This window comes from Otolemur garnettii, unplaced genomic scaffold, assembly GCF_000181295.1.
Source record: "Otolemur garnettii isolate 467f Iridium unplaced genomic scaffold, OtoGar3 scaffold00012, whole genome shotgun sequence".
NCBI classification, from domain to species: domain Eukaryota; kingdom Metazoa; phylum Chordata; class Mammalia; order Primates; family Galagidae; genus Otolemur; species Otolemur garnettii.
Window position 1 is genome coordinate 3,935,175 of NW_003852407.1, and position 24,462 is coordinate 3,959,636.

At 36.2% G+C, this 24,462-nt stretch overlaps 1 protein-coding gene across 2 annotated transcripts in view; it reads left to right on the forward strand.

The window, feature by feature from the left end:
* The window catches only part of DYM (dymeclin), a 367,263-nt gene that overhangs the window by 238,100 nt on the left and 104,701 nt on the right, over positions 1 to 24,462 (forward strand). For both annotated transcript variants that reach the window (XM_003784710.2, XM_023510160.1), the window contains one exon: positions 4,811 to 4,913. In XM_003784710.2, the coding sequence (XP_003784758.1) occupies positions 4,811 to 4,913 (103 nt within the window). The remainder of the gene's footprint in view (positions 1 to 4,810; positions 4,914 to 24,462) is intronic.

Genomic DNA, 24,462 nt, shown 5'->3' on the forward strand with positions numbered 1-24,462 from the left:
TGTTTGGCGGGCCCGGGCTGGGGATTCGAACCCGCCACCTTAGGTGTATGTGGCTGGCGCCTTAGCCGATTGAGCCACAGGCGCCGAGCCCATAATTTTTAAAGAAGACGAATTTTTGAGATTTCCTTATAGTCTAGAAATATAGAGCCACAGGTTTTAATGGCTCCTGTGGCATGCAGTGACACATCTGTTGTCTATGCATTGTGCTCTGAACTGTTTAGTTTATAAAACATTTGCATTTTAATAAGACTTAGTTAATGTTCTGCAAGCTGGTGCTGCTGAGGCTTCTTTCTTTGTTTTTACCTTCTGTGCCATAAAATCAACACTATTTTAGCTATTGTCCTGGATGGACAATAATATTTGTGGTTATTAAAGACAATTAAATGCGAATGAGCAGTTTACTCCGCTGGAACCTTGCTTCTTTATATAAATGTCAGTGTTCTTATCAGAGATAATTATGTAGTTAGCATCTCCTTCATTTTAACTTTAGGTGCTTTAAAATAAGATTTTTTTTTATTAAAATTAGGACTTCTTGTTTCTTATTTTGTAAGCCAGGAATACTGTGTCTTCACAGTTTCTCTTAACTGGAGTAAGGAAAGTAGAAGAGAAAAGGGAGTGAACAATTATCAGCAACAAATATATTTTAGACCATGATATGTTCAGATTGACAATGAAGGCTTTATGAACTTGGCATATGAAAAAACATGTTTACAATACATACATGTATTGTTCACCTGCACAGAAATTAAAGAGCAACTACGGAACAGCATATTAAAGCAAACAAATCACATAATTTGACAGAGGGGAAAAGTTAACTATTTCTATTATATTGGACAAGTACAGAGTCAAGTTGCGGAAAACAGACTTTGGTGATTTTTTCATTTGTTAATCCTCACGTCTTTTCTATATTTGTTAGAGCCATTGTTATCTTTCCCTTTCTCCTTCTGGCTTGACCCTCACTTCTGAATTGCTCTGAGTGTCTTTGAAAAAGGCGACCTGAATCTTGTCCTTGGCAGTCATTGGTCTGCTCATGAGAAGCCAAAAGTAGAGTGAGGAAGGAAAGCATTCTATGTAAACAGAACAATGTTTCAAGAGTAGAAGTCATTCATTGTCCTAAACTTCCCTCTAGCACACACCCCCCTCACACCCACATTCACAGGGGCCTTCTCCCCTGTTCTCCCAGTATAGGCCCTAACAAATAATCCCACCTGCTCAGAGAAAAGTCTTTAAGGGTTTAGTGCACTGGCTGTAATGCCCTGAGGGTGCAGTGGCTCTAGAACCTTGAGGGCTGAGTCGCTCTGATGCCCTAGGTGAGGTGGCTTTAATGCCCTGAGGGTGAGGTGGCTCTACTCCCTGAGGGCGAGGGGGCTGTACGCCCTGAGGGCACGGTGGCTTACCTGGCACTTCTCTGGCATATTTATTGCTTTCCTCTTTGTTTGTTTATCTAGTTTATGCCTGTGAGTCTTTCTTCCCTTACCCTATGTTAGAACTGGCTGCTCAAGTTGTTTTAGTCTCCAAACACTTATAAATTTTTATTTGAGAAAAGTTACTGCAACCAATTATTATAGAAGTATGTCACTAATTTTCTAATTAATGCATTTTCTTGTAAACATGTTTTATACACAATCCTATATTTTTTACCGTTTGCTTTGCATCTCTTGAAAAATAATTTGCATATTTAAAAATATATACCCTTAATACTCATCAGTTTTACTTGTGATTTTATCCTATAGATATTCTCAATTAGACATGGTTACAATTATGTGCAGAGATGTTCACTGCAGTGATGTTTATATTTTAAAAACTACAAATAACTGCAATGACAAATTAATAATAGACTTAGTATTTGTTAAATGAATAAATTATTGGAGGGTGTTCTTGTTTATTTTTAGATGAATATATTATTAAATGGAAAAAATGCAAAGCACAGATAGTACTTATTTCATGGATTAAAAAATATGGGTTGTATATGCAATATGCACTTATATTCATGCCCTGAGGCACATGACATTTCTGGAATCATGTACAATAAACTGTAATATTAGTTACCAGTGGTTCATGGAAAGCATGATGTTTATTTTCAATATTAAAAAGGAAAAACAAAACAAAAGTAAATCCCAAGTAGAAAAAACCCTCCCCCAAAATAAAATGATTGAAAAAACCACACTACTGTCTTGTAGATTGAATCCTGTTTCCTGCTTCTTTATATAGTACCCTAATTCTAATTTTCTCACTGTCTTACCTTTGCCTCTGTGCTTTGCTTTCTATTTGGAAATGCTATTTTTCCTCTTTTGTACAAATAAATCTTTCCTCCTTTTCAAGGCATTATATATGGCCTAAACTCTTCATGAAACTTTACTGGACTATTCCATTTCAAAGAAATCTCTTCTCTAGACACATGCTTAGCATGAAACCAGTATCATATCATTTGATACTCACTCATTCAGTAATTACTTCATTTAATTATTTTTTCTTTCTACTTAAAGTATATATTGCCTCTGTTGTATATGGTTTGTACAGTATCTAATTGTACCAGTGTTTAAATAATTTTTTCTTTGATGATATTAGTTAAAAATTTATCTAGAAATATCCCATTTAAACCATATGAAATAATTAGGAGTTTCCTAAATTGATATTCAAAGTAATATTTTCTTTAGAAGAGCATCACTAAGAAATACTAGAGCATTGTTTTTGACATTTAAAAAAATACTACAAATAATGCCTCAAATTTATGTGGAAAGTACATGAAGTACAAGGAACCAGAGTTACCATCTAGCCATCTCACCCAAAGAAGAATTCTTTTTTTTTCTCATATAAGTTTCCTTCAATTTTGAAATTGAAGCACAAAAATGAAGTGGTTTGTGGCTAAACACCTTCACAGAAAGGAAAATTAGGGTGTTCATTCATCCATCATAAAAAAGCAAACTCCAAAGTCTGAGGCAGCCTCCCCCAGTAAAGTAAAGAACAGATTAAAGAATGGGAGGAAAAATACAGTCAAAACTGGGGTGGTGATGGCTGGCAGATATCCAGTAGAATACAATTTTTATAGTTGCTGCAATTACAGAAGAGGGTACCAGTCATTTTTAAAAACAATCTCAATCAGGAGCCCTCCCAGCTCTTCCCAATTAGCAGTCATGAAAATAAATGTTTCCCTATCCCGAATAACTCATGTCTCAGGACTGCACACCAATCCATTTTGCCTCAGGGGAGGAAGCTCTTTTCATTTACTCTGGTTTCAGGGACCAGGATCAAGATTCTAGAGAAAGGAAAGAATCTACCAAATGATGGTAGAGGATGTTTATTCATTATGGTAACTCATAATTTGTGAGATAAAATATTTAATATTAAGGTCATATAATTATAATATGTATATGTGAAGCTCTATTATTAGGCACATATTTAGGATTGTTATGTCTTCTTGGTAAACTAGCTTTCATCATTATAAAATCTTTTTATTTATCTCTAGTAATAATGTTCTAAAGCCTACTTTATCTGAAGTTAAGATAGCTTAATTTCAGCTTCCTTATGATTAGTGTTTGTACAGTAAGTCTTTTTTGTGTCCTTTTACTATTAATTTACCTGTGTCTTAAAATTTATAAGCGTGTCTCTTTTAAACAACATGTGAGTAAGTCTTACTTTTTTTATCCAATCTGAAAATCTCTGACATTTAACTGGAGTGTTAGTCCATTTACATTTAATATAAATCAGCATTGTTCTTTGAAGATTGTTTGTTTTACTTTGTTAGGGTGACTCTTTAGATGAAGGACTATGCTCTAGATCAGAGAGCCCTATTCTTAAAGCATGGCCTTTCTAAGAATTCGACTGAATGCTGATGTTCAAGGAGTTTATCCAGTGGTTGGTTGGAGCTCCAGTATCCCTCAGTCTGTTATGACCTCCATAATCTCTGTTCAGTTTACAGCTTGTGGGGTCTTGTTGTGCACTTAGTACAGCTTAGTATTTACCCAAAGGATCAAGAAGATAATAGATTTCTAGACCTCCTTTCTTATACTTCTTTCCTCTCTAGTATTTGGCCCTGCAGATTTTAGCTGCCACAACAGCCTTACATTCATATCTCTGTCTTCTTTGCCTAGTACAGTAGTGTTGTGCACTGTTCAGGTCCCACCCTTCTGGACCAGAGCCTAATGTTCTTCTAGAGATAGAAGCTCACCAGTATGGTTTTATGTATACCTCCCTTTTTCAAGAGATCATAATCCTGTACTTTAGATATTGTACAACAGGCGGGGTTTTTTTCTGTTTAATTGTTTACAGAGGAAGAGTTAATCTAGTACAAGTTAGTCCATCATGTCCACAAGCACAATCTTACAAAACATAAAGTCATTCTTTTTGAGACATAAGAGCATAAAGCTGTAATACAGAATAATAGATCCTATATTACACTAGAGAAATAATCTAATCCTATGTACTTATTTGAAAGATGAGAAGATACATAAGCTCAAGTGATTTATAGTATTGATTACACTGAGTTAGTATTATAGTACATATCCCAGGTTCTCACCACTATTCTTTTTACTATAGTAATCTTTTGAAAATTTCTCCTACCTTTGCAATATAATTTTATTTATTTTCAACATAATTTTATTTTTTTAGAACCTTAATTTCAGCATCTTCATTACATTTTTTCTCATATAAATGATATTGTTGATTCTCCTGTTAACATGGGCATGGAAAAAAAGTATACTTTAGAATAATAGACATGCTGTGGAATTACATGTTTATAATTCCATATAAGACCTAGAAAAAGGGAGACTTAGTTCTTTTAATGTAATTGTATTTTTGTTTATTTTTTCAGTTTGTTTTCTTTGCTGTCTAAAAAACACAACAAAGTTCTGGAACAAGCCACTCAGTCCTTGAGAGGTTCGCTGAGTTCTAATGATGTTCCTCTGCCAGATTATGTAAGTACTTACCTTATTTCATCAATTAAATTTTTCTTTTCATTGTTAAGTTTATAAATAACAATACTCTTCTCAAAATCTGTGCTCTAAGTGCCTAATAAATCTCTAATACACAAATAAAGGAGTAATAAATCAAGGGAAATAATTACAAGTGATGGTTAACAAGTAGTTGAAGAAAATCAGCTGTAAACCAATGATTATTAATAATTAGGAATCTTTTGAGCTCAGTGCCTATAACTCAGCAGCTAGGGAGCCAGCTGCATACACCAGAGCTGGCGCGTTCAAACTGAGCCTGGGCCTGCCAAACAACAATGGCACCTACAACCAAAAAACAGCCAGGTGTTCTGATGGGCGCCAATGGTCCCAGCTACTTGGGAGGCTGAGGCAAGAGAATTGCTTAAGCCCAAGAGTTAAGAGATCTATGATGCCATGGCACTTTACTGAGGGCAACAGTAAAACTCCATCTCAGCGCCTCTGGCTCAGTGAGTAGGGTGCTGCTCCCATATACCAAGGGTGGCAGGTTCAAACCCAGCCCTGGCCAAACTGCAACAAAAAATAGCCGGGCCTTGTGGTAGGCTCCTATAGTCTCAGCTACTCTGGAGGCTGAGGCCAGAGAATCACCTAAGCCCAAGAGCAGGAGGTTGCCGTGAGCTGTGACACTACAGCACTCTGTCAAGGGCAACAAAGTAAGACTCTGTCTCTGGAAAAAAAATAAATAAATAAACTCCATCTCAAAAAAAAGTAATAATAATAATTAGGAATCTTTTGATAATCTGAGTTAAGAAACCCACTCAAACTAATTACACAAAAACAAAAGGAGGGATATATAGGGAGTATGTAAAGGTTTCTCACTGAAGTTAAGGGAAAGAAATACACCTGGACTACACAGAGAACTGGAACCTGAGATTGAAAAGCCATTGGGTTCAGGAATGTTCAGTTTGGGGACCATTTATTTTTGCTCTCTGCTCCATTGTTTTCTCTCTTTGCTTACTTGGACCTTAAATAGCAACCCCAGCTTTTCCCCTTTTCCCATCAACCTATAACATGTCCTAGTGAGTGAGTGTAGTGCCTTTAGTTAAGCAGAATCTTGAAATCTGAATTCTCAGTTCCTGAGAAAGAGAATCTCATTGGCTATGGTCTTATCAGTATGCAATTCTAGTCTTATCAGCCATGGTCAGAAGAGAACAGCAGTAACATGTTGCCTTTGTTCCATCTACTTTAAAGATGAAGAGCTTACCACCTCTTAGGGTTTGAATGTTCCCTCCAGAGCTCATGTTTTCTTTTCTTTTTTCTTGAAGAAAAAAAAATGCATACTGTTTTTAATCACAAGCATAATTAAAAAGAAACTAAGATAGTTTATTCAGCTATAACAGGAAACACTCACATTCTTCCTGATAAAAGAACGGTGCTTGTAATCTCGTGAAAGTACTGAATGAGGCCGTCACTGCACAATGTGGCAAAGGAATGAGCTCCCACTTAGTTGTTTTTAATGGCATTGTCATAGCTGTCATACTGACTCAAGAACACATAAACAAAAATATTTATAAATTAGAACTTATGCCAATTTAATCTATAGCCTGGGGGAGTCAGAGCATCAGAGAATATTCCAAACCATAACACTTTAAATACGTTGTCTATAAAAATTAATTAAATAAATAAATAAGTTGTCTTGTACACACGTTAAGGTTTATAGGAAAATCCCAATTGTAGGTAGATCTTTGATGCAGAGCTTCTGGAGACATCTGGAGACAACTACACTGTTGAGGAAGTGAAAGTCAAGTGGTTGGTGGTGGTTTGGGGGATACTCTTGGTTAGGAAGCCAGTGAATCAGGAACACTGGTTGGAAGCAGCTATCCACATAGGATGTGCTACATCTGTGTCTGGCTGTGTGGTACCTCCAAAGTATGACTAATGCCCCCTTCACTTCTGCCTTCCAGATCTCATGATAGTTAGGCAATTGATGAATTCTAACAGAGTCCAACTATAAGTGGAATGGACTCTAGGAAATCTAGTTCCCAACATTACCAGTGTTGATGTAACACAATCCAAAGTTACAACTCCAGCTCTAGATTTTATTGTTTGATCACAGCCCTATCTTCTTAATTCAAACTCAGTTATCCAGCCAGAAGTGATGGCAGAAAGTAAAGAACAAAAGATGAACATAATAACTCATGTGTGACTATATGATAAACTTTACATACTTATAAATTGATGCCACCTATTTATTGGCAAGCAAAGTAAAATAAACTTCTTGTGCCAAAGAAATCATTTTTTGCATCAGAAATAAAAATGGAATATATATAGAGTAAGAAATATCTAGAACCTGCCACACAAGGCCAGTAGGAATATCCTAATAATTAACAAAAAATGTTTTTAATTTCCCATTAATCACAAAACTGTTTAACAGTACATAAAGTTTAACTTTACATATTAGAAATACATTTCATTTTACCCATAGAGTCACCACCTTTCAATATGGAAGAAGAAAAATTGTATTAACTGAGTTAAAAGAAAAAACACTATCTGTTATGCTTATATACTATTGCTTTACCATTAATTATGGAATTTTATCACCATGACATTTCTTTTCATTTAATCCCCAGTGTGGCAGTGTTGATAGGTAGGGTCTTTTTTTTTTTTTTTTGAGACAGAGCCTCAAGCTGTCCCCCTGGGTAGAGTGCCGTGGCATTACAGCTCACAGCAACCTCCAACTCCTGGGCTCAAGCGAGTCTCCTGCCTCCGCCTCCCAAGTAGCTGGGACCACAGGCGCCCGCCACAACGCCCGGCTATTTTTTGGTTGCAGCCGTCATTGTTGTTTGGCGGGTCCGGGCTGGGGATTCGAACCCACCACCTTAGGTGTACGTGGCTGGCACCTTAGCCAGTTGAGCTATAGGCGCTGAGCCGATAGGTAGGGTCTTTAAGGAGTGATTAGATCATGAGAGTTCTACCCTTGTGAGTTGGTTCATCCATTCATAATGCATTAGTGGGTTGATGGATTACTGGGTTATTATGGGAAGGGAAAGTGAAGGTTTTATAAGAGGAGGAAGAGAGAACTCCAAGGTGGTGCCCTCTGATGCCCTTGGAGCGCTGCAGAGTCCCCACTAAGAAGATGGCTCTCACTAGATGGCTCTTTGTCAAGCTAGGACATCCCAGCCCCTCTAAGTGTAAGAAATAAATTCTTTTCCTTTATAAATTAACCAGTTTCGGATATTCTGTTATAAGCAACAGAAAACAGACTAAGTCACCACCTGGCCCTAGAGGATGCAGATGGAATAGAATGGAAGCAGCCTGGGGGATCATTATGTAACACTAGGAAGGAGCACGCATTACGAGTTCCTCCAGGGCATGCTCCTATCTGTATGACATTTCTTATATTTTGGAATGTGGCTTAGATGGAGATGCTAAAAATTATTTTACCGTAAACCACGGGAGAAGTTCAACAGTCTCTAATAAAGACCTCCATAAATCGCCAGATGACACATAATGGGTTGACATTTAGAAACTTTATTAGAGAATTTTTAAGTTCTGAGTTTGAAGTGATGATGCATTCCAGACAGCGGGAGAGTTGCTTTGCTTGCTTCCTGGGGTTTGTTTCATTTCTACGTGGTTGTGCTGATATGAGGCTGTGGGAACAGCACCCAGCCCAGATACCAGTCGCTGATAAACAAAGATAGCTGAATGCAGCCACAGCCTGACTGGTGCTGTTTTTCTTCTCATTTATTTATTTTACATTCTGTGTGTGTTATGTTATGCTCTTTCATCTCAGTAAGGTATTGAGTTTATAATTCCAAAAAGCCTTTTAAGATTTTCCTGCAAAGTTACATATTCAAAAAATTGTTGTAAGAACTAGCATTAACAGCTCACTTCATTCCACGTTTGCTATGACAACGATATAAAAAACACTTTCTGGCTTGGCACCTGTAGCTCAAGTGGCTAAGGCACCAGCCACATACACCTAAGGTGGCAGGTTCAAATCCAGCCTGGGTCTGCCAAACAACAATGACATCTGCAACCAAAAACCAAAAAATAGCCAGGCATTGTGGCAGGCACCTATAGTCCCAGCTACTTGGGAGGTGGAGGCAGGAGAATAGCTTGAGCCCAGGAATTGGAGGTTGCTGTGAGCTGTAATGCCACAGCACTCTACCCAGGAGGACAGCTTGAGGCTCTGTCTCAAAAAAAATTCTTTCTTTCTTATAGTTTTTTGGAAAACCCACCTGGGGCAAAACTGATATTCCTTTGAGGAAGTAGGGCATATTTTACGGTATTATGCAGTCATGGAGGTGATTATGCACTGAATGGACGGTTTGAATTTGTAACAGCAATGTGAATTCTGTTATTGAACTTTACAGGTTTTAGAATCACTGATTGACTTATTTTCTTCTTGCATGAACTTTTCACTAAATAAAAATGAATTTCTTAAAGCATCTGCTTTCTAGAAATACTAGGAAAATTCCATTGGGCATCTGATGGAATGTCGCTGATAGTTCTTATTTTAACATTGTTTGCATGAGACTTTGCAAATCACAACATTTTTCAAATGGGTTTATTATGAACCTGACTTTTGCAGCCTTTCCCTTAGAGTTATATTGAAGAGAGTGGTTAGCACTGATTAACAGTGACGACTGTGGATCACTCCTTCTGACGTGGATCTGAAAAGTGATGAAAGAAAACAGTAGTAACCTTACCAATAAGCATAGTATGTTCTTTCATGATAACTCAGTGTTTTATTATTGGTCATTCCCATTGCTCAAAACACTGTGTAGAAGTGATCTACACATTGGAAACTATGTTTTCTTTTAAAGTAGTCATTCACTAGGAAAATGAATACGTTCCTCCCTTTTGCTTCCCCAGAATTTTGTTTTTGCAGTTTTTGGCCGGGGCCAGGATTGAACCAGCCACCTCCGGTATATGGGGCCAGCGCCCCACTCTTTGAGCCACAGGCACTGCCCTGCTTCCCCAGAATTTTTACTTATTAGGTGTCCTTGCCAACAGCTACATAAAATTCTGCGTCCTGGACGAATGCTTTAAACCATTTGTAAAAGATGGAAAAGGAAAATGAAAAAGTCTTAATGTAGCAGTGGATTCCCAGATGCACACTTGCTACACCAAAATTGAATGAACTATATTAGCAAAGAGTTTAAATAAGTGCTTTAAAATAAGTACATGTTTTTCTTCTCACTGTGGTACGTAGAGTACTTTCAGCCTACCTAGAGGTTTCTGAGTTTATTAAGAAAATGTTTATCCTCATTATACTGTATAATTCACACATCAGTGGAGTAACAGCACAGAAAGCAAATCGCAAGTTACAAAAACATTAGTGTTAGTACTTTAGGACTGCCATGTTTGTCTGAGTAGCTCAGGGGAAACTTGAAAGCCAAAACCTTCACCCAAGTTCTAGATAATGAGGAAACTGCCCTAGCTGTTTAAGGGGAAATAAAACAAAATTGTGCACTCCTGAGCGTGCCTCTAGAGGGCCAGTACAGGTGTTCAGGAGAGCAAGTCAAGTTCAGTTGCTTTGCTGTCTGTATATCAGGGTTTTGTAAAATTTAATTCAGTGACTAAAGGGACAGGAGACAATTTTTTAAAAATAAAAATGAAACTTTCAGGCAAACTTTAACCATACACAACAGAATCTGAATAACAGAAAATGAAACAGAGATAATAAATGACTTATGGTTACTTTTTCAACTATACCTCCGGTTTTTAAGGCATGAATATTGTCACAGTGTCATGTAGGGTTTGGTTCCCTAATTTCTTTTTTTCCTAATTTCTAATGGTCAGCAACTACTTGAGTTCTGTACTTGAGAAGAATCTAACTTTTATTCTAGGTTATCAAAGAGCTTTTGAATCTTTCTGTAGGACTGACCCTTACTATCAAGCTCCAAAGTATAACTACAGATGACCCTGGTGAAAAAGAATTAGGAGCCAGAATTAGAAAAATCCATCACTGAGTTGCTAAGCAAGTGTAATACTGCCAACCTATATATTTACATACTATACTGGTTCTCAGTGTCTTGTTTTTACTTTTATTCCTTCACAGCTGTACCTGGGTGTGGTCCAGAGGCTACATGATGAGTTACAATGTCATTTCTCTGACAGACAGTAGAATGTATTCTCACATACTCTTGTGTTTTAAGTTTTTCTTAGTTTTAATTTCTAATATGGTAAATACCAATGTATACAATCTGTGTGAAAGTAGCTTTTTAAAAGGATCACTGATTTTTTTTTTAAGAGTATAAAGGAGCTTTGAGACCAAATGATTAGACCCATTGGACTGTATGATCTATTATACACATACACACAACTCACATAAAAACACATACACCCCGTTAAATATATGCTTTCTTATGTTCTGTAATTATTCCACTTGTGTTATTCTTCTCTCTGCCAATAGGATTGGATATATATTATAAGCATAGTGAGTGTCATATCCTAGGCTGGCAAAGTTAGACTTATTAATGCATCAGTTGAGGAGGATGAAGCCCAACTCAGCACATTCGTGGGCTTGTCCAGGTGTCCCACATTGGAAGGCATAGGCCTCAGTCATGTATATGTGACAGAGAATTATTTGACCATTTTCTTAGTCAAAGATTAATTTCTAACATGTAGTAGACATGGGTAATTTTATTAAATTTCTTCATTTTTCCATGATCTTTATGTCAAGATTGATCTTTTTTTATTCAAAAAGTAGTCATATCATTTTTTTTTCATTTAATTCCAAGCAGATGTAACAGCTTACTCAGTTTCTTCTGAATTTAAAAGTTTACTACTTTAGATTAAAACTTCTAATGAATAAAAACCATCCATTTGAAATCTATTTATTATCAAGTGATTACTTACCATTATCATTCTGTGTAGAATCCTAAGATAGTGCTAACCCTTTATATACATGATTTGTGTCATCTTTTAAATTGATAGTTTTTATTAATTATCTCTAGACTTGGTAACGTTTCTATCTGCTTTTAGTCATTTCATTTTTTAAAAATGTATTTTGGGATATTTTGACTGGACTCCATATGATGAGAAAATTTCAATTCAAAGAGTTTTCTGTCATTTTCCTCATCCTTTTTAGATCATTCTTTTATTAAGATTCCTTGTTAGTGTTTACTCTTTAACTCAGATTGTGAGTTTATGTGACTCAATAGTTGACAGCAAGTAATATTAGGTAACATTGAAAACTCCATCTTCAGCCATTTGTTTTGTACAATGTCTGCACCTTTTCTGAGCTCTAGTCTAAGCTCACCTTCCCCCTCACTCCCTTTGTCTCTCTCTCGTATGTATTGTATTTTGTGGTATTAATTCTTGATAGAATTGTCCCTTAAAGATTTTTCTAGAAGATTTAAAGGCTGAGATAGAAACTTTAGCTTTCACATAATATAGGAGCAATTATCTTGATTATACTTTCATATCCAAAAAGTTTGAAATTATGAAACTTACCTCTATTAAAATAGCTTCTTTATAGATATCACCACTTTTGAAAGAATTGCTTTTAGTTGTTGGTTTTACATTCATTTATTCTAGCGATGGTGACGTTAATCAGAATATTACCAAAACTTCTGTTTGGGGATTACTTTAAAAGATCTATAATCGAACTCATAAGATGTCAGAAGAGCGAGAGAACAGCTTTGGGGAAGGAAGGGAGGTATTGTGGCAGTCTTCATTAAAAGGGGAAGAAATTTGAGCTAGTTAATATTTTTTTAGAAGAGAGGATAAGGTCAGAAAACATTCCAGAGGTTATGCTTCAACCAGGGCACAGAAGTTGGAAAAAAATAATACAGTGTTGCGACTGGGTTCATTGTACATGTGCAATAAACGATCAAGAACTGTCACCGCTTCTCACACCATACACAAAAATTAACTCAAAATGGACCGTAGACCTAAATGGAAGAGCTAAAAGAAAATATGAGTTAACTTTTATGACTTTGGATTAGGGAAAGACTTCTTAGATGATACCAAAACATAAATGAGAAAAGAAAAATAGGTAAATTGCACTTCATCAAAATTTAAGACTTTTGTGTTTCATATCATGTGATTAAGAAAGTGAAAAGAAAATCCAGAGAATGGGTAAAAAGATTGCAAATCATCTATCTGATAAAGGGCTAGTATCTAGAATATGTGCAAAAAAACTCTTAGGACACAGTATTTAAAAGATAACAAATTTTTTAAATGGGCAAATATGTCTATATTATATCTCAGTGAAGTCTTTGAAAAGAAAGCAATGCTTGAAGCATTGGGAAACAATTTTTGTTGGGTATAATAGCACATACCAACTTGGCTGGCGTTATGTCACAAAAGTAAATGTAGGAAAATACATTTTACATTTTGAACACATTTTAAGGAGCCAAAATATGCTTTTTGAATAGTAGTTTGACGTTAGAAACTGCTGATAATCAGTTAGATGTACAGTTACACAAAGGCATGTATGTTTTTCACTTATTTAAGAGCAAAAAAATGGAAGCGAACAAAATATCCATCAGTAAGAGACTTTGTATATAAAGTAGAAATTTATCCAGTGTTATTTTTTTAAATAAGTTTGATCCATATGGGTTTATATGAAAAGATATCCGTGATATATAAACCACTGAAGAAACATTTTATAGTGTATAGGCTATATGTACATGTATGCTTGAAAATATACATGAAAAGTTTCTGGAATAACGCACAAGAAGCTATTAAATAATGGTTACCTCTGGGAAGCTGGAGTGAAGGACTGAAAGGATAAACTAATTTTTACTTTATGATCTTCTTTTTGGATATAGATCTTAGATTTCTGTCAAGAATCCACATAACTCACTTTCCTCCCTCTTCTTCCCTTATTAAGTTAATTGTAGACTTACAGAGTTGTTTTAAAGAATTTCCATATATAGTTCACCTAGTTTTCCCTTTTGTTAATATCTTACAGAGCCTGCAGCATTTATTGAAACTAAGAAATTAACATTGGTACAGTACTGTTAACTGTAATTATAAATCTCACTTGACTTTTACCAATTTTATTATCAATGCCCTTATTCTTTTCTGGGACCCAACCCAGGATCCCACGTTAAATTTCATTGTCACGTGTTCTTAGTCTTTCATGACTTTGACACTCTCAAGACTATTAGTCATTTTGTAGAATATCCCTTTGGGTTTGGCTGGTGTTTTGTAATGATTAGATTGAAATTATGCATTGTTGGAAGGACCAGGAAGAGGTGATGTGTCCTTCTCAGTTCATCATGCCTGGGAATACACAATGTTGGGATGTGTTACTGGTGATATTCACCTTGAGCATTTTGCTAAGGTGATGTATGCCAAGATTTTTCACTGTTAACTTGTTATTTCCCCCCTTGTGTATATTTGGGGGAGACTTTGAGACTATGCCAATATCCTGTTTATGCTTAAACATTTTCCCGCAAATTTTGGAACCTATGGGTGGATTGTGCCTGCAACATATGTCAGCGATTTTCTATTTTTCTCATTATACAAGGAAGATTTTTCACTTCTCCCCAGTGTATTTCCTTCCTTCCTTCCGTATGGACACATAGATACTTATTTTTATCTTTGTTTTATAATTCAGTACTGTCATTTTTCTGTTGTTTAAGATGTTCTCACTTTGGCCATTGGGAGTGTTTTCAGGTCACGTCCTCCCCCCCCCCTTTTTTTTTTTTGGCCCTTAAGATGCTCCAGGTCAGTATTTTCTTTGCCCCAGCCCTGGAATCAACCAGTTCTTTAAGGAGGATTATAAAATCTGTATCAAGATTGTTATAGTTACTTTCATAAGAAACTGTAAAAAACCACGTTAGAGCCCCATCTTGTGAATAAAGTTGGTGACCATCCCTAGCCCAACAGCTTTGAGTGTACATAGATCCCAATATTGACTAGGCAACAGTAAGTTTCTCTAGTGTGATTGATTTGTCCCCAGGATTATTGGGGCACAGTTGACAAGTAAAAATGATATATATTTAAGGTCTGTGATGTAATGATTTGATATATGTATACATCATAAATGATTAACCACAATCAAGTAAGTGAACACATCCATCACCTCACAATTACCTATTTTGTGTGAGGAGACACTTGAGATCTACTGTTAGCAGATTTCAAGTATACAGTACAGTATTAATTACAGTCACCATACAGTACATTAGATCTACAGAATTTGTTCTCCTAACTGAAAATGTATATTCTTTGAGTCACATCTCCCCTTCCACCCCAGTCCCTGGCAACCACTATTCTCCTCTTTGCTTCTGTGATTGCGACTTATTTTAGATTCCACATGTCAATGAGATCCTATAGTATTTGTCTTTCTGTGTCTGTTTACTCAGCATAATGTCCACCAGGTTTATCCATGTTGTTGCAAATGATAGCATCGCCTTTTTATGGCTGAATAATATTCGTTGTATGTACTTACCATATTTTTTTAACATTAATTTTTAATGTCAATGAGCATTAGTTTCTGAGCATTTCTTGGTTCTTATGTATACTGCTGAAATGAACATAAGAGTGGCTCGGAGCCCGTAGCTCTGTGGTTGAGGTGCCAGCCACCTGCACCAGGACTGGTAGGTTCAAACCTGGCCCGAGCCTGCTAAACAAACAAACAAAAAAAAAAAGAAAATAGCTGGGCATTGTGGAGGGCGCCTGTAGTCCCAGCTACTAGGGAGGCTGAGGCAAGAGAAACGCTTGAGCCCAAGAATTTGAGGTTGCTGTGAGTTGTGATGCTACGGCACTCTACAAAAGGTGACATAGTGAAACTGTGTCTCAAAAAAAAAAAAGAAAGAAAGAAAGAAAAAGAACATGAAAGTATATATAAAGACTGCCCAAAAAGTATTCAGCTGTGCAATATGAAAAGTAGTAATAGCAGAGCCTGGATACTTTCCAGACACCCCTCGTCTATCTCTCTGACATACTGATTTTAGGTCTTTGGGATATACTCAGAAGGGAGATTGCTGTATTGTTTGGTCATTCAATTTTTAATTTTTTGAGGGGTCTTTGTAATGTTTTTCCTAATGGCTGTACCAATATAGTTGATTTTCAAATTCAAATAAATACTCTCTAGCAAGTAAGCAGGCTCCCCGCCTACCACTTTTTTCCTAATTAAAACTAGGCCTGACTTAAATGTAGTGAGACTAATTTTCTTTCTTTCTTTTTTTTTATTGAATGGTAACTATGTACATTAATGCACTTCTGGGGTACAGTGCGGGGTTTTCACACACAAGAGACTAATTTTCATGGTTGGTTATAACTTGGCCAGGAACTAGGAGTTCCTAAAATGTTCTGAGAATGATTCTCAGGATAATTTTTAGTGGGAGGGCTTCCTTCTTATTAAAAAAAAAAAAAAATACCATTATTCTTAAAAGCACACCTCAGTTGAGGGAAAGAATATTGACTTTTCTGACTTCTGAAGATGGAAGTTGTCCTGTCCCTTCTTATGGAATAAAGAAGAATATTCTTTTTAAGGATTTTTAAATTTTTTTCATTAAAAATACTTAAATAACTTTTATGTTCCTTCCTCTCTTTGGCTTATAAAGAGAAATAGGATGTGTTTGCATTGAAGTCTGGCAATGATTAACTTTCTAAGCTAGGTTTAAAGAATACAGAGAAAAATAACCCATGCATATTAAATTCAGTAGTAATGTGTGATAGATTTATAAAAACCAGTGATCATGGTTCCCCCCCCTTCCATTCTAGTGAAAAAAAAATTCTTACCTACTGCTGTAGAGAGTTAATATAAAAACACCATTTCCTGAAATATTTCCAAATTTCCTTTTACTTAAGAAATTCTTATTTTAATTTTCTGTTCGGTCACATCTTATTGTTTTCATTCTCCTTTCTCTCTTTTTGCCTGAGTTCGTAGTTCCTAATAGGAGGAAAAGAAGTCTACTATTTGGAATTTTCTTTGATTTATCCTTGATTTACATGGCAAATAGAAAGCAGCTGTCTATTTAAGCATCTAATTCTTGAAACCATAGTCCCCTCAAGCGTCATCTGGAAATAATGTAGCTTGTAAAACAAAGCTAAGAAGAAAAGGCAATGTTTGTTTTATGTGGGATGAATGATTTCTGTTGGGGTCCTTTAATTCAGCTATTACGAGGGTTATTAAAAAGCAGTATTACAAAAGAGGCTTAAATGAAAAGAATTTTTTTGAGCTGATATCTTATTATTACAGTTGATTATAGTCAAAGCTGCAAATGTTTTATAAATGGCACTTTAGTTTCTCCAAATAAGACCCTCAGAATGAGTAATCTTATTCATCATGTGAGTGGAAATTCAACCATTTCCTTGGTTCATTTAATTTCTGAAAACAAGTTGGATTTGAGGATTCAGCTCTGCCTGTTTTTCTGGAAATTTTGTGGATTTCTGAAAAATTCTTAAGAATCTTTACAGGAATATTTTAGGATCACCTTATAAATGCAGAGAATGAACATGAAAAGTATCAAAGTTTTTCTAGAGTTATTATTAGAAAATTTAATGAACAGAAAGTTAAACCCTAAATTGTTTCTTAATATATTCATAAATTCTTTGAGTTTCTGCAATATGAATTTGAGATCTTGGGAATTGAGAAGTGGTATACTTTGGAAAGTAGAACAGCCAGTTAACTTGTGTTTTGATGGTTGTTAGAGGCCAGTCTGTGATTGGAGAGTATTAGTTTTCTTGATTTATTTGTTAATTCAACAAAGCAGTTATTTTTGGATAGTTGACATTTAAGAATAAACATTCAATCCTCAGATGTACTTGGAATCACAGAAATGGAATTACTTAGCATGTTTGTTTAATAATCAATAGGGCAGGCATGTTTAATTCTTTTCACACATTTGAGTCACTTGTAATCTCTCCCCTAGTATCTTCTGTGATCTCCAATGTGTAATTTGCTTGACGTCATAAAGAGTGTTGCTCAGAAACCTGTCTATTTTCCTTTAACATACAGTGCTAGCTAAGCAATCGAATTACTGATTCATCCTCTGTAGGGTTATATTTTAAGCCTGTACTAGTCAGCACAGGATACCATAATAAAATATCATAGACTGAGTGACTTAAGTTTATTTTCTTACAGTTTTTGAGGCCAGCACAGTTGTGTTCTGGTGAGGACCCTCTTCCTGGCTTGCAGACAACCATTGTCTCAGTGTATGCTCACATGTCTGGTGTCTCTTCTTGTTAAGGCACTAATCTATCAGCCCAAGGCTCATTACCTAGTACTTCCCACACACCCCATCACCAAATACCATAACATTGGGGGTCAGAGATTCAGCATATGATTTTGGGTAGAGACATAAATATTCACTCCATAGCAAAAACTAAACATCACTGAGCCTGTAATAATCAGGTTTATCTCTCTAAAGTTTCATACTGATAAATTAATTCAAATTAGAGTAAGAGTCACTGTTGTTCCATTATTAGTAGTACTTTAAACTTGACTGTGAAATAGCTCATTAACCAATCCCAGTCCTACACTTCACATACCCATTGTAAATGCTGCATAAATTATAAACATTCTCTATGTTAACAGTTACAAATAACAGTTATGAAAGAATAATGCTTATATAAAAACACTTTGTAACAGTACTTGAAATTCCCTTTTCTTTCATCTCACAAATATATAGTGGCCAACTGCTAAGTTCCAGGCACTGCTCTGGACAATAAAAATCTCTGTCCTCAGGAAGCCTACATTCTAAGGCAAGGTGATATTATTGTATACATGGGTAAAGGAAAAAAAGAATGAACAAAATACAAAATGTTAAAAGATCATCCCATGAGAAAGTAAAGCAGGGACTGAGAAGGCTGGAAATGGGAAGGTAGCAGTGTCAGGGGGTGGTCAGTGGAGTGTATTCCTCATTTAGAAGGTGACATTGGAACACAGACCTGCAGGAGGAGAGAGAATGAACCAAGTAGGGGCAGTTACCTAATAAGGCAGAACAGCCAGTGCAAAGACCTTGAGGCAGGAGCATCGAGGAGCCCCAACAAGTGATTTGGGCCAAAAAGGAGACGGGCTGGATCATGTTTATAGTCATCTTGAACATATGGTTACTGAGGAGTGACCCAGAAAAGTTTTGGATAGAACTGAGATCTAGAAGACCTGAGTTCTATTTTTTTTTCCAGTTTTTTTGGCAGGGGCTGGGTTTGAACCCCTACCTCCAGCATATGGGGCCAGCGCCCTACTCCTTTGAGCCACAGGTGCCACCTTGAGTTCTGTTTTTGAACTACATTTAATTTGCCATGAGCCTGGGCAACTTTATTCATACTTTGCCATTCTCAGCCTGATTCTTTCGCCTTTAGAATGTGTCTAAAAGTTGATTTTTTGTGTGGTTTGTTTAGCTTTAGCATCCTGATGGTTCCATCATCTCTGTGAGGATACCCTGGATACATACAAAGGGATTTAGGATAGTACTTCAAATCAGGTGCTGGGAGAAGAGGAGGTACCTAGCTAATTGCAAAAGTACTTATAACAGGGAACCAATAGAAAATGACAGTCAAAAGGGGGGACCAAGGGAATTAATTATATTAATTTATTCACATAAAGGTAACTATTAAAAGAACAATATAAAAAGAAAGCAAATAAAATATACCACATGTATTCTTATATAGTGAAGAACATATGCCTTTATGAAGGTTTCTTATATAAAAGAATTGGATACATGTAAATATACGAGAACTTTAAAACTAAACTGATTAATCTTCAGCCTAAAACTTCATCAGTTGAAAACTAGTTGAATAAACTGTGGTATATTCACACGATAAGAGAAACACGCAGTATGAGAATGAATGAAAAATGCCTCTATATGGAGCCGTCTGCCACCACGTAGTCATTCTCAGGATGGGCTGGTGATAGCCATTTGTATGTATTTATAATTGAAAAACAAAGAAATGGAAGGACAAACTTATAAAACCTTTTTTAAATAATTACCTATAAAGATAGTGAAGAAATAGGGTAAAAGTGACTGGGAAGAATGACACTATGTGTCTTTGAATATTTCTCCTTCTTTGGGGAGAAATACTTAAGAACCACAGGCGTATTTGACATGATTATAAAATAAAATTTAAAAGAGTAATCTCTAAAATTTAAACGAAATCAAGAAGCCTAAATGTGTATCAAGTCGGTGGCATAACCAAACATCTCAGTGCCTCTTTATTGCTAGCAGGCTGTACCTTAAAGACAGAACTGACAAAGAAGAATCAAACTGTTTTTACTAATGATATTTGTGTAGAAACCTTACTCTTGTTATTTCAAGACCAACATGTGTAATGCGAGTTTAATAAAGCAGATGAGTAATTATGAAATATTCCATTTTGTTTTCCCCATTGTCCTTGGGAACCTGGATTCTTGGCATGCGAATGTCCTATGTGGGTATAAAATAGAAGAGATTGAGTAAATCCTTTGATCTTGGATTTGAATGGGAAGCATCTGCATGGACTTATTTAAAATAGCAGTGTCTAGTCATTCTACTTTTGTCCTTTGAACTCATGAAAATAGTGACCAACCCAGTGACATAGCTTTGAGCATTCCCAGCAACCAGGTTCCCACTAAAAGAGATTTATACTGCCTTTCATATAAGAAGGTAATAACAGGTAAGAAAATAGTAGACAAGGGGAAGTTTCTCTTTAGAAAAGTGTTACAGATAATAACTGAAAAAGAAATGACATAATTAGAGTATCACCATTTTGGAAACTCTAATAAATTAGTGAATTCAAACATTGGACATTAGTGCTGGCTAGCTTGCGAAAAGAGACCACCATACATTTATGTTTCTGAACTAGAGCACACCACCATGTATGAAGTAGTCTTTCTTTAAGAAAACCCATAACACTAATCTGATCAAATCTCTAGATTTAGCTACAAGTTTTTAGGAAATACTCAGAACAGAGAAACTCTTTAAATAAAGACCAGTTGTACTGTTGAGTTTTTTGTTTTTTTTTTTTTTTGAGACAGAGCCTCAAGCTGTCACCCTGGGTAGAGTGCTGTGGTGTCAGGACAGCAACCTCCCAACTCCTGGGCTTAAGCATTCTCTTGCCTCAGCCTCCTGAGTAGCTGGGACTAAAGGCGCCTGCCACAATGCCCGGCTATTTTTTTTTGGTTGTAGTTGTCATTGTTTGGCAGGCCCAGGCCAGATTCGAACCCACCAGCTCTGGTGTATGTGTCTGGCGCCTTAGCCGCTTGAGCTACAGGCGCCACCCCACTGTAGAGATTTTGTATGGATCCTTGTTCTAACAAACTGTCTCTAAAAAAACTTTAAACTACTTAGAAAATTGAATATCAACTGTGTATTTTCTAGTTTTCAGGGATTACTATTTTTTATGTGTGAAAATGGCATTATGTTTACATTTTCATTTTTTTTGTTTACATCTTTAAAGAAGTATGTTTATCTTTTGGAGATACTTAACCAATATATTTATGGTTGAAAGATATGTCTGGACTTTGCTTCCAAATAACACTTGAGGAAGGAAATGGATAAATATAAAGAAACAAGATTACCCATGAGTTGGTAACTGTTAAAGGGTGGGTAATAGGTACAGAACGATTCGTTATACTGTTCCATCTATTTTTTTATACATTTGAAATTTCCCAATAAAAAACTCAGAGGCTATGCAACAGCATGAATACACTTAACACTAAGGAACTGTATAATTAAAAATGGTTGCGATGGTAAATTTCATGCATATTTTGCCACAGTTTTTTTAAATGTTGGAATCTGAAAGAACTGGATTTAACCAGTTCTCTCCTCCAATCTTTAGTTTTCTCATCTATTAAGTAAAAGTAATGGCACCTTGCGCATGGAATTGTTATGAGAATTAAATGAAATAATGCCTAGAAAATATTCAGCAGAATATGTATTTGGCATATAACAGGCGCTATGTAAGTATTAGTGGTCATTAGCACCACGCCTGCAGCTTCTACCACCTGAGAAATAGGAAGATAAGTCCTTTATTCTCCTCTCACTGAAAACCAAAGCTTATTATTGAGAAGTTTATTAAAAATTCCCTTTCCAATGCAATGTGGTGTTAATGAACTAAGCTTATACTACAAGTCAGATATACTTAACTGTCTGTTTTAGCATTTAATAGCTATGCTGGTGTCTTGGTTAGTAAATATTTTGTTAATGACCTTAGATTGGATTAAATTTTAGTCATTGTGTGTGTAATATTCTTGGCATGATGTCTTGATCATAGTAGGTTTTTAGTAAATGATAGGTATAATCATACCGTGCTTGTATTTCGTCAAATATGATTATCATTGTTCGAGAATGGAAGCTAAAGCAAGGTCTTTTCCATAGATCCTTCCTGGACCACATTTGTCTGAAGATGAGAACAATCTATTTCTGATTTAATTATAGATCTTAGAATATAGTATTAAGTTATGGCTGTTTTTCTTAACTTTTAAAATTTTAGCATTTATCGTTTTTTTAATTTCACTGGTATTTTATCAATAGATCCTTATCTTCCACTTAGGAAGTGTTGCTGATTATAATAGATTAAGAATAGAATAGTGGTGCTCAGGTTAACCTTCTGTTTTGTTAGCAACCTGAAAATATGACACCAAAAAGGACTTGTTGGGCGGTGCCCATAGCTCAATAGGTAGGATGCTGGCCACATACGCCGAGGCTGGCAGGTTGGAACCCAACCTAGGCCAACTAAACAACGATGACAACTAAAACAACAACAACAAAAATAGCCAGGCGTTGTGGCAGACGCCCGTAGTCTCAGCTACTTGGGAGGCTGAGGAAAGAGAATCACTTAGGCCCAAGAGTTAGAGGTTGCTGTGAGCTGTGACACCACAGCACTCTACCGAGGGCAACATAATGAGATTCTGTCTCCAAAAAAAAGGACTTGTTATATGCCAAATGCAAATAGATAAAGTACTGTGCCTTTTCCACTGGAGATTCAAGTATAGTAGAAATGAGGTCTGCATCTAACAAAAATGCTCTAAAACTGATTCTAGAAATATAGGGCAGTGACTACTGAGATCCCTTCAAACTCTGTAGTCTGTGGGTCTTGTTTTCACTAATTTTCATCATACTGATTGCTTTATTTCTTCTCATGGAACAATCCTGCATGACAGTTCTCTCACTGTAGCGTCATCACTATTATGTAAGCTTATTTGGCATGACGTAAACATTTATGGAACTTACGTGATGCTAGAAGACATGGTCATTGTTTTTGAGGTACCTGTAAGTCGTAATACTATAAAGTGGGGCTACCGAAATTAAAATGATTGTAGAAAATCTGTATTCTCAACAGATAATAATCTGCATTCTCATTCTCAGAATAAAAGCAAACCATTCAAATTCTTATTAAGTCATCGATAAATCACTTCATATGTCTGAGCTTTACTTTTCCCAACCAAGAACAGAGTCTAGAGTTAGAAATACCTAGATCCTAGTTGTCTCTTAATAGCTATGGAATAGTAAGGAAATTGCTTAATCTTTCTAAAAGTTTTGATTTCCACATCTGAAAATAAGCACAATAGTCCTAATTACTAATTGTAATTAGCTATAATTAATTGCCTTCTAAGGAGGGTAAAATATAATAGATACAAAAGTAAAACAGTACATTCAGGGAGCCCATCATCCACAAACATGTTTAAAACCTATTTATTGATTTTACCCATGCCATGTTTTGCCCCAGGTATTGAGTATCTGTGGTGATACATGACAGACGTGGACTCTACCTCAAGGAGCTGGGGTGGGGAGAGCATTTAGCAATTACAAATAGAGCTGTGGAATATAACAGGGTCTTACAGAGAATCACAAGAATCCTAATTCAGATTTCGGGCTTAAAGGACCAAAGATTTGCTCTCTTGAGAAAGTGATATTTAACTGTGATCTGACAGATGAATAAGAGCTAAAGAGTGAAGATAGAATGGTATGGACCATGTGTGCAGAGACCTGGGGGCAGAACACAGCTCTGTTTATGCAGGACACCAGAAGCAGTCCAGTGTGGCTTGGAGTGTGTAGTGGGGAGGGTAGTGGTAGATGAGATTGGAGGCATAGGTCAGTGTAGGGTCATGCCAGGCCTGATGGGCCACTCATCATAAGAAGTTGGGATGTTACTTACAGTTCCGCATAAAATTACTGAAGGATTTTGAATAGTGACATACCCTGGGCCGAGGTGCCTTTGAGCAAAAAGTTCTTTGGAGAAGTGATTTAAAGGGGTAAAAATTGAGGCGGGGAGGTCAGTTAATCAACTTGGTGAGAAATGACAGTGGCTTGAGACTCAGAGGAGAAGGGTAGGCTGCAGATGGAAGTAAAGGTGTCACTAACATAAACATTCCAAGTCATGGCAATTGATGAGAGCATAGTAAGAAGGAAAGAGATATCAGCCCAGAGCTCTGAGGGATTTCCAACCTTCAGAAGGTTGATAGGAGAGGAAATGTGAACAAAAGGAATGAGGAGGCATGTCCTAAAGAAGAAGACGTGGTGAACCAACCAAGGATTGAGCACTGAGGATAAGATGAGGCTTAAAACATGTCAAATGGATTTGGCAAAACAGCAGTGGTATCCAGGGATGTGTAAAATGGGTTGTTTTTTTTTTTAAGTTTTATTTATTTTATTTATTTATTTTTTTTGAGCCGGAGCCTCAAGCT